This window comes from Leucoraja erinacea, chromosome 17 (assembly GCF_028641065.1).
Source record: "Leucoraja erinacea ecotype New England chromosome 17, Leri_hhj_1, whole genome shotgun sequence".
NCBI lineage: Eukaryota > Metazoa > Chordata > Chondrichthyes > Rajiformes > Rajidae > Leucoraja > Leucoraja erinaceus.
Window position 1 is genome coordinate 3,308,478 of NC_073393.1, and position 11,160 is coordinate 3,319,637.

Here is an 11,160-nt window from a genome sequence, read left to right on the forward strand (position 1 = left end):
GCCCCTTTCCAACCGGCGCCATGACGTCAACATACACGCGCAACCCCTTCTCAGCCGGCGCCATTACGTCAGCCCATCAGCGGCCGCCCGGCGCCATTACGTCAGCCCATCAGCGGCCGCCCGGCGCAATTACGTCAGCCTATCAACGGCCGCCCGGCGCATTGACATCAGCGTTCCAGTACGACCGGCGCCATGACATCAGTGTACCCGCACGCCCTGCGCCCTGACGTCCGGAGGGCGGCAGGTTGTGGAAAAGGGCGGGCTGTGGCCGCGCGCGTCTAAACCCGGGGCTTTCCGTTGATTCACCGCCGTCTCGTCACACCACACCTCACCTCACCACACCACAGGCTGCAGGTGTAAGGTAAGTGAGAGCACACTGACACACATGGCTACATACCGTCCCCACCATCACCCGCACCCCTCCAGAGCCAAGCACCGAGTGAGTGGTTGGTGGGGGGGGGGTGGGTTAACGCGGCGGGTCGGGCAGCATCTGTGGATGGCGGATCCATCTTCGCACTCAAGAGCCTTCTGGATTTGTAGTGGTGGATTTGCATGGCAGTGCTCTGCATATCGCCAGCTTGGATTTGCTCTGCATATCGCCAGCTTGGATGTGTTGTGCATACTAACGTGCTGTTAGTGCCCCCTTACAACTGTCTAGTGAAGGTGATTTGACTATTGTTGTCTAGTTTATTCCATTCCCTTAAGGTTCAAGTCAAGTCACGATAGTTTATTGTCATGTGTCCCTGTGATAGGACAATGAAATTCTTGCTTTGCTTCAGCACAACAGAACATAGTCGGCATGAATACAGAACAGATCAGTGTGTCCATATACCATTACATAGCAATGTTACAAAATTTTGAGATTTTGAAAATCAAGTCTGCAATTTATCCCATCCGATAAAGCATAAAAAGAAGTTTAATTTGACACCTAATTCACTTTCATATCTCAAGTATTTAAAAAGTTATGGCCATTTTCATACTTGGAAATTAGCATCTAGGGTGATTTCACGAAAGGTCACTGGAGCGTAGATCCGCACCCACGTGACCGAAAATCTGAAGCTGTGGAGGACATGCTAGTACATCCGGCCGTTTTCATTTTTTAGTGAATGGGAAAAACACGCACTTTCACACGGTCACGTTGCGGAAAAGTGACCTCGAAAACGGCCAGTGATTTTTCTATGAGCTGCAATTTGGACTGTGCCATAACTTCGGGGTGACCGAATGAGTTATCACAGCTACCTAAACTTGCAGTCCAAAAAAAAGATAGAAACTAAGGTCAATTCAAGAGGGAGCTGAAGGTGCAAATCCAGTGGAAATGCTTATCGGACATTTGCCATGGAGATTTAAAGATCCAAAATATCGGGAATTATCGCGTTTGCTGTAAAACACAGATTTTAATGCGCTGGAGAAGCCCTTTTTAATGTAAAAATAAACAGCCTACCTTCTGTTGTCCCCTGTATGAGATCCGGCCGGTGGTCGGGGGTTTAGAGGTTAATTTTTAAACTACTATAACAACTAGATAAAGCCCTTAAAAGTAATAATAGCTAAAGCGACGGAATCTTCCAGCGATTTTTCGTTAATAATTAACTAGGCTGAACATCCTCGATTTGAACAGCCTAGGGGAAATCGCGTTTTAAACCCACCCCCCTTCTAAACGGCGCCAAAATCGCGCACACGGGCTGGGACAGATTTTCAGCTACGCTTCAGGTAGGCTTTGCAACATACCTACATTATATAAATATATACACACATCAATAAATAAGCAGATAAAGTGCAAATAAACAGATAATGGGCTATTAATGTTCAGAGATTTGTTTCAGTTGAGTTCAATAACCTGATGGCTGTGGGGAATAAGCTATTTCTGAACCTGGACGTTGCAGTCTTCAGGCTCCTGTACCTTCTACCTGAAGGTAGTGGGGAGATGAGTGTGTGGCCTGGATGGTGTGGGTCCTTGATGATGCTGCCAGATTTTTTGAGGCAGCGACTGCAATAGATGGTAGGGAGGGCAGAGCCGATGATGGACTGGGCAGTGTTTACTACTTTTTGTAGTCTTCCGCTCCTGGGCGCTCAGGTTGCCGAACCAAGCCACGATGCAACCGGTCTTTCCCTCAGCTCCCTTTGATAAAGCAGCCTTGGCCTTAGGTCCCCCACTTTATTTCCTAGTGACTGTACGTTGGACAGTAGGATAGTAGGGAGAGGGAGCTGAAGTCCCCTCCACTTCAGCCTGACCTGTAGTCCTGCCCGACGGCCACGTTTCTTTACTCCATTGAGCCCTCTTTACAGGTACAGTACTTACGGGTCTCCGCGAGGTCGGGGAATCCCCTGAGATCGGGAATTCCCATACAGTCTACACCTCCAGCTCCGTTGCTACTGAGGGATCCTGCCCGACGACTTCGATTCCGGACTCCCTGAAGGCCTCCCCGGTGTTTGCAGGTAAGGTTCTTGCTGTAAGGAGCCTGCGCTCCTCCACAAGTTTGGGGAATCCCCTCTGACCGGGGGTTCCCTTACCGGCGCTAACCTTGGGGATTCCCTTACCGGCGCTAAGGTTCTTACAATGAATGAGTTCTTATAAATATCTGGCCTGGGGAATGGGGTATCTATTTGCATATCGATACTCTTTCTTGTTCTCCCTTCTGTTGAGTATGTTATTATCTATCTGCAGTTATTCCATGTTCTATACAGGTTCTAGGAACAAAATTAGTCGAACGAGTGGCCAGAGGAGGTAGTTGAGGCTGGGACTATCCCAACGTTTAAGAAACAGACAGGTACATGGATAGGTTGGGTTTGAAGGGATATGGGCCAACACAGACAGGTGGGACTAGTGTAGCTGTGACTCGTTGGCCGGTGTTGGCAAGTTGGGTCAAGGGGCCTGTTTCCACGCTGCATCACTCTATGACTATGACTGTCCACTCCGCCATTCAATCATTAGAACGTGGGCCGAGGTGCCTTTTCGTTTCATGTTGTGACCTAGATCCCATATCTACCTGTATTTATAACATATTGTGTAAAAAATATTACAGAAATTATATCTGAAACTCGTCAAGAAAAAACCTACACATATTTTTAATATATGGAGAAAAACCTCCAAAATGTTGTCAATTTCCCTAGTAGTAATCGTCCGATCAAAGCACGTTTGACATTGTGTCGGACGCCAATTGAGCAATCGTGCACTTTGTTTCAGGTCGGCAGAGAGCCCACTGGGATCATGGTGGACAGTATTTCGTCTGATTCTAGTGTGACGGAAGATTCCGAGGAAGGTTATGTGGTTTTCTGTGCAATACATGTCGTCAATACCCATAGCAAGGTCATTGCATTTAGTGAGAAAAGCTTTAAAAAGTCTCACGAATGTGCAGCTAAGTGGATAGAAGTGGAAGAAAGTCTGGAAAGCAAAGTCGCCGCTGAGGCGCTGCAACACAAACACGTCAGCCAATGCGTGGGACCGGTGAAACTTGAGGACGAAGGCCATGCAGCTGCTGGCGATGATGATGATGATGATGACCATTCTCATGGACATGGTGAAGCAACTGGAACTGGAAGGTACGATCTAATGTCAGAATTTATGAAAATGAACTCAATCATGAATAATGTCATTTTGATGCATCTTTTATATAATATGAGATCTTGAAGCTGAAGTTGAGGACTTGAACTTTGTCTTTCCTGAATAGATTAAATTAAAAGTTGTCACTAATGTAGCTATAATTTTATGAATTCACTAGGCTCAACTCGTAAAAGTAGGCTCAACGCTTCTGCCCTACCACTCTTCAGAGCCTCATACACATTCACACACAAAAGCGTTGTTGTGTGGAGATGCACTGGAGGCATTGAGCCACATAATGATTTACATGAGTGAGACCAAGTGCACGCTTGGCGATCGCATCGCCCAACACCTCCGCTCAGTTCGCAATAACCAATCTGATCTCCCGGTGGCTCGGCATTTCAACTCCCCCTCCCATTCCGAATCCGACCTTTCTGTCCTGGGCATCCTCCATGGCCAGAGTGAGTCCCACCACAAATTGGAGGAACAGCACCTCGTATTTCGCTTGGGTAGATTACACTTCAGCAGTATGAACATTGACTTCTCCAATCTCAGGTATTCTTCGCTTTCTCCCTCCTTCCCCTCCCCTTTCCAGCTCTTCCAGAAGACCATTGCCTCCGCCTCTTCCTTTCTTTTTCCCGCCCCCCCCCCCCCCCGACGTCAGTCTGAAGAAGGGTCTTGACCCGAGACGTCGCCTATTCCTTCGCTCCATAGATGCTGCCTCACCTGCTGAGTTTCTCCAGCATTTTTGTCTATCTTCGATTTTTCTAGCACCCGCAGTTCTTTCTTAAACATGCGTACGTGTATATTGCTCCAGTGATATGTTGATTTTGTCTTACATAATATAAAAAATGAAAATAGGTAAAATACTCCCTTATGCATTTTATCTCGTATTATTAGGAGGCAGCAGTGTATCCCGGGTTATCATGCCGAGTGCTATCGTCACTTCTGCAACATTACAACAATAAATCGAGCTATAGCAAGGTTTCGAAAGAAGAAAGGTAATGCTATCCACTTGCTGATAATTTTGTTTTACAACTGATTTAGGACATGCAAAATAATTATGTGAAAATCAGAAATTGACTGAGACGGACTGAATTGTTCTGTTATAAATTTCTAGTACATTTTCACATATTGTAACAGAAAGGGTTTCATAAACTTAGTTAGGTCAATGGCACAATTTCTGTCAATGATGTCAGCTTTGAAGTCAGTGATGTATAGAATGATGTATTAATTTTATCTTTGTAAAGTTATGATGTTGTGAACTGTGAAATAAAAACGTGTCACTATTATGGATGGGCATGAGAATGGGGACTGGACTTTGTGCCTTCCCCCAAACCATCTGGGGCAAAGCAACCAAGATTCATGTAAATAAACATTTTAACAAATATGCTATAGGCACTTAAATATAGTTTTGGATGATGCTCAAAGTTTGTTACTAATGGCCTTGAAAATATATGATAGGACTCGATCAACATTTATTCGTATTTATGGTCATATTCTATTTTGTGCAATGGAAATATATTTGAGATGTTGAATTATTTTACTTTTCTTTCTTTTACCTCTTCTAATTTTGTTCAATCCACAGACGCTGAAAAGCCCAAAGCAGGATCCTCTCAAGAAGCAGTTCCTGATGGCGAACCACATGAGTCGGCCCCAAAGAGACTGCTTCGGTCCATGGCATGTGATGGGCAACAAACAGCTACTGACCGCAGGCATGTCCCACCAGTGCAATGCATCATCTGTAAAGGCTCAAAGTACATTAAAGAACAAGCTACGGGTAAACGACAATCAGAGAAATTAGTACGATGCGAAACAAAACATGGGGGCCAGTTACTAACTGCTGCCACCTTGAAGCAAGATGAAGCATTGCTATTACACATAAGAGACAAGAATCTTGTAGCTATGGAAGCAAGATACCATAAATCATGCTACCTTAGATACACAAGAGTTGTCATAGATTTTGCAAACATTATTAAACAAGATAATCAGCAGCAGGTGTATGAGAAGTCCTACTCTAGTTTCTGCAAGAGTGTCGTTGAGGAAAGAATCATCCGTGGCAAAGAGATCTTAAGACTTGCTAAACTTAACCAACTTCTCATCAAGGAGATTCGAGAAGTTGAGGGCCTGGATGCATCATCTCACAAGGCAGGCCACTTGAAGGCAAGGTTGAAGAAATCCTATCCTGTCTTATGTTTTACAAGGCTATCCAGGCAAGTAGAAAGTGATATTGTATTTGTAGAATCACTTGCTGTTGAAGAGCTGGTTGAAGGTGTGCGAGTTAATTCAAATGAGGACGGTGAGAGCAGCAAAATTGTTGGTGAAAATCAACAAGGTGGATCATCGTCCCATCACCTCAGAGACATGTTTCATGCAGCCCACATAGTGCAGAACAGCATCGTCAACTCGCCAAACCCCATCCAATGGCCCTTAACTTCTGCAGACTCAACATTAGATAAGGCTGAAGAGATTGTCCCAACTGAGCTGTACAACTTTTTGGCATGGACCACCGGAGCGAGCAGTCAGCCCAAAGAATCTGGGAAAGTTGTTGTTCCTGACGAGCTGCATCACCGTCTGTTGTCAGTTGCCCAGGATGTCATGGACCTGAAAAGGAAGGATACTCCTTCCATGGAAAACTGACCGTGAGAAGTCAAATACAGGCGCCTGAAAGTCTTACCCTTCCACCACGTTTCCAGACAAAATGGAAGCGCATCCCATCGTACTTGAGGTTTGTAGGTGACTGAGAGCTCCAAGGTAATGAGCAATCATTTCAACCAACCTGGTTAAAGCTTTTGCCATTGCACACGCCGACCATGCTGCCAGATGTAAAGGCTTGGCGGAATAAAACTATTCAGTGTCTTTGGAGTATGTTTATTATATTCGGATCAAGGTGACAATCTGACATTGGTGACGAGGATGTACTAGTAAATGTTTAGGAAAGAACTGCAGATGCTGGTTTATAACGAAGGGACACAAAATGCTGGAGTAACTCAGTGGGACGGGCAGCATCTCTGGAGAGGAGGAATGGGTGATGTTTCGGGTGGAGACCCTTCTTCAGACTGGTCTTGTAATTGTTTAAGAAAGAACTGCAGATGCTGGAAAAATCCAAGGTAGACAAAAATGCTGGAGAAAATCAGTGGGTGAGGCAGCGTCTATGGAGCGAAGGAATAGGTGACGTTTCAGGTCGAGGGTCTTGACCCGAAACCTCACATATTCCATCGCTCCATAGACGCTGCCTCACCCGCTGAGTTTCACCAGCATTTTTGTCTACCTTTGTAATTGTTTAGTACAGTTTTTGAAGCAGATAATAATAATAATATCTTTTATTGTCATTGCACATGGGTGCAACGAGATTTGGTATGCAGCTTCCATCCAATGTCATAACTTAAAACAACTAATAAAATTTATATACCCCGAGAAACATGGTTTATAAAAAAAACAAGAACAGTAAAACAGTCTAAAGTGCAAATGTGTCTGTGCTGGGTCAATGTGCGACGTGACCATCTGAGGGAGACAGTTCATGGGGGTGGGGGGCACTCAGCAGGGCCGGTTCAGAGCAGCTTTAGTTCTGGGGATGAAGCTGTTCCTGAGTCTGGAGGTGCGGGCATAGAAGGCCTTGTAACGTCTCCCGGAAGGTAGGAGTTCGAACAGACTATTACAGGGGTGTGAGGAGTCTGGATGCTGACGGCTTTCTTGAGGCACCATGTGTAGTAGATGCCCTCCAAGGCTGGTAGTTGTGACACAATAATCTTCTGCGTTCTGTGTACGACGTGCTGAAGAGCTCTCCTCTCCGCCTCCGTGCAGCTGAGATACCACACAGAGATGCCATATGTTAGTATGCTCTCTGTGGTGCAGCGGTAGAAGGTTGTCAGCAGCTTTTGGGGCAGACCAGTCTTTTTTAATGTTCTCAGGAAGAACAGTCGTTGCTGTGCCTTCTTGACCAGCGCAGCGGTGTTGGTGGACCATGTGAGTTCCTCTGCAATGTGTGTGCCCAGAAACCTAAAGCTGGACACTCTCTCCACACTCCCCGTTGATGGGGATTGGAGCGTATTCCCCTTTATGTGTCCTCCTGAAGTTGATTATCAGCTCCTTGGTCTTGGAGGTGTTTAGGGTTTTAATGAAGCAGCTGGAATTAGAAGTTTGAATTCATTCGACCCGAGTGGAAGAGCGAGTGTGGTGAGAGGCATGGTCAGAGGAATTTGATGTTGATGCAGAGAACCTTGGCAACGCCAGTGTAGCTCACGCGACGGAGAGCATTGTTATTGTACAGTGCTGGAGCTTCAGTTTAGGAGACTTTCAAGATGCTTCCTGAGACAAGAAGCAAAGCAATTTATGCAATGGCTGTTGCTGCTTTCAAGAACCATTACGTGGTGCAAACAAAAGATACATTTCAACGACATGTATTTGTCCAGACGACACAGAGAGAGGAGGAAAGCATTGTTCAGTTTGTAACAAGATTGTGTTCTGTTTCTGTGAGTTGTTGCTATGGCGCTGTTGGAGAATCAAATCGGGGATCAGGTTGCACAAAGTTGCATATCAAATGGCTTGAGACACTTGTTTAGTTTAGAGATACAGTGTGGAAACAGGCTCTTCGGCCCACCGAATCCGTACCGACTGGCAATCCCCGCAAATTAACGCTATCCTATTCACGTTAAGGACAATTTACACTTATACCAAGCCAATAAACCTACAAACCATTGTAGTGTGGGAGGAAACTGAATATCTCAAGAGAAAACCCAGATAGGACACGGGGAGAACGTACAAACTGTACAGACAGCACCCGTAGTTGGGATAGAACCTGAGTCTCTGGCACTGTAAGGCAGCAACTCTACCACTGCGCCATCTTGGTAGGAGAAAGGTGACACACTAACATTAATGGAAACACTGACAATTGCCTGTAAATTTGAAGCTATGGAAACACAGTTTCTGACCATGAGATTGGATGGAAATAGGTGTCTACTGGCACGAGCAACGGACATGGACATGGGCGTCTGAAGAAGGGTCTCGACCCGAAACGTCACCTACTCCTTTTCTCCATAGATGCCGCCTCACCCGCTGAGTTTCTCCAGCATTTTCTGTCTACTTTGGACATGGTAAGGGTCATTCCAAAGCTGAAAAATGACTGAGTGTTTTAGTTGTGGAAATTTGGACCTTTTGCCAAGAATCCACGCTGCGAATCGACATCATGGGTCAAAGTCCAGTTGTAATAGTACCAAAACCAAATAGAGAGATAAGGCTTTGCATAGACATGAGACAATAATACGAGATAGACCCCATACCTACTGTCGATCAGGTCCTGCAAGTGTTATTTGCAAGCAAATTACTTTCAAAGCTAAAGTGGGGTTATCATCAGTTGGAGTTAGACCTGGAGTTAGACACATTGTGGACTCTACCGATATAAGAGGTTGTTTAGAGTCAATCAGCACCAGATATTTACCAATATGTAATTGAAAAGGTTAATCAAGGGATTTGTGGCGCCTTCATAGCAAAAGGATTTGAGTATAAGAGCAGGGAGGTTCTACTGCATTTGATACAGTGCCTTGGTGAGACGACACCTGGAGTATTGCGTACAGTTTTGGTCTCCTAATCTGAGGAAAGACATTTTTGCCATAGAGGTAGTACAGAGAAGGTTCACCAGACTGATTCCTGGGATGGCAGGACCTTCATATGAAGAAAGACTGGATAGACTCGGCTTGTACTCGCTAGAATTTAGAAGATTAAGGGGGGGGTCTAATAGAAACGTACAAAATTCTTAAGGGGTTGGACAGGCTAGATGCAGGAAGATTGTTCCCGATGTTGGAGAAGTCCAGAACAAGGGGTCACAGTTTAAGGATAAGGGGAAAGTCTTTTAGGACCGAGATGAGACAAACATTTTTCACACAGAGAGTGGTGAATCTGTGGAATTCTCTGCCACAGAAGGTAGTTGAGGCCAGTTCATTGGCTATACTTAAGAGAGAGTTAGATGTGGCTAAAGTGGACTTCTGGACAGAAGTGAAGGGGGCGCTGTTCTGGCGGCAGCCATGGCAGCAGCACGTCAGCCTTTCAATTTTATTTTTTATTTTTAGTATGTTTTAAAGTGTGTATTTAGTGAGGTTTTTTGTGTTTTGTGTGGGTGGTGTAAGGGGGAAACCGCTTCGGTCGCCTCCTCCATGGAGAGGCGACTTTTTCCAGGTCGCCTCCCCCGTGGCCTACCATCAAGGATCGGCGAGGTCTTTCCCGGAGACGTGCCCGGGGCTTCAGCGGCAGGCGCAGCGTGGACTCGGCGTGGAGCGGGTGAGCCCTCGCTGGGGCTCGCCGGTGGGGAGTGCTCCGTTTCACTGGCCCGGGGCAGCCGGCAGCCTGAAGTCGCTGCCTGAAGCCGCGGTCTGCAGAGTTCCAGCTGCTGCGGCGTCTACAGCCCGGGATCCCTCGTGGGGGACCCGGGGGAAGAAGAAGCCGCCATTGCCGGCCCACGGATAACTTCTACCGCGGGCCCGGCATGGACTTACCATCACCCCTGGAGGGGAGCTTCGACCGCCGGCCCTGCAGTCTACGGTGCTTCTGGCTGCGGCAGGGACTTTAAATCTCAACCGCCGGCCTGCGGCCTACACAATCTTGAAGCCGCGGTCTCCGGTGAGGAAAGACCGATCCTGGACTGGACTCTGGACTCTGGTCTTGTCCACGGGGGGGAGGGGGGCGGGGGGGGGGGGGGGGAATGGAGGAGGACGGCCAACATTTTTTGTGCCTTCCACCACAGTGATGAATGCTGTGGTGGATGTTTATGTTACATGTTGTGTCCTGTTTATGCATTTTATTATTTTGTTAACCCATCTTTATGCTTTGTATGGAACTGATTTTTAAATTATGTAAAGCACTTTGGGGTCAATGAAAATTGACTATAAATGTGCTATATAAATAAACTTATTATTATTATTATTATTATTAAAGGGATCAGGGGGTATGGAGAGAAGGCAGGTACAGGATACTGAGTTGGATGATCAGCCATGATCATATTGAATGGCGGTGCAGGCTCGAAGGGCCGAATGGCCTACTCCTGCACCTAATTTCTATGTTTCATGCCCACGTTGGTTTTGCATACAGCCTGTCACCGCTGGCGACTCGCCAGAAGCTACACGAGACGGTCCAGCCACAAGAGCTCAATAACAACTCCAAGGTCAGACACACTAATTGTTATCTGCAATTGTTATATGATTGGTGAGAATGTAGGTAAAAGAGGCTTCTGGAATAGCTAAGTGTCCTTTGTTCTTTGCTTTCTGTCGTGGGATTCAGGAGATCCTACAGATTCCTGGAACTGCAATAAATTATGTTTTTTTTCATTCATTCATACACAATACATACAGGTAGGTAGATTAAGACATCACACAGAACATAAATAACATATAAATTATGCAAGACAGTCAAAAGAAAAAGACACTAACAATTTGTCAGAATATATAAGAAACTAGAGAAGCTGGCAAGCTTTTTTTTTATGATTACATCTATGTTCTGGCCCCAGGTCAGGTTATCTGAGATGTTTATGCAAGTAATTTGAAACTGCCAACCCACCAATTAAACGGATATGTGATCCCCTTACTTCCCCTTTCTGAGTCAACCATTAATTCCTTGATTTTGCTCATGTTGAGAGG

At 45.9% G+C, this 11,160-nt stretch overlaps 1 protein-coding gene across 1 annotated transcript; it reads left to right on the top strand.

Moving 5' to 3' along the window:
- Positions 1–164: 164 nt before the first annotated feature.
- LOC129705019 (uncharacterized) lies at positions 165–6,669 on the top strand. The gene is made up of 5 exons (XM_055648393.1): positions 165–361; positions 2,284–2,433; positions 3,182–3,537; positions 4,436–4,536; positions 5,124–6,669. Exons 3-5 carry the CDS (start codon positions 3,206–3,208, stop codon positions 6,173–6,175), a joined length of 1,485 nt encoding a protein of 494 aa, XP_055504368.1. The 5' UTR covers positions 165–361; positions 2,284–2,433; positions 3,182–3,205; the 3' UTR covers positions 6,176–6,669.
- The last annotated feature ends 4,491 nt before the right edge of the window (positions 6,670–11,160 follow it).

Bases quoted from the DNA above. Each gene is read 5' to 3' on its own strand.
- LOC129705019 (XM_055648393.1), top strand. From the start codon at position 3,206: ATGGTGGACAGTATTTCGTCTGATTCTAGTGTGACGGAAGATTCCGAG. The intron at 3,538-4,435 runs GTACGATCTAAT...TCGTATTATTAG, and splicing joins GAAGCAACTGGAACTGGAAG to GAGGCAGCAGTGTATCCCGG. The intron at 4,537-5,123 runs GTAATGCTATCC...TTCAATCCACAG, and splicing joins AAGGTTTCGAAAGAAGAAAG to ACGCTGAAAAGCCCAAAGCA.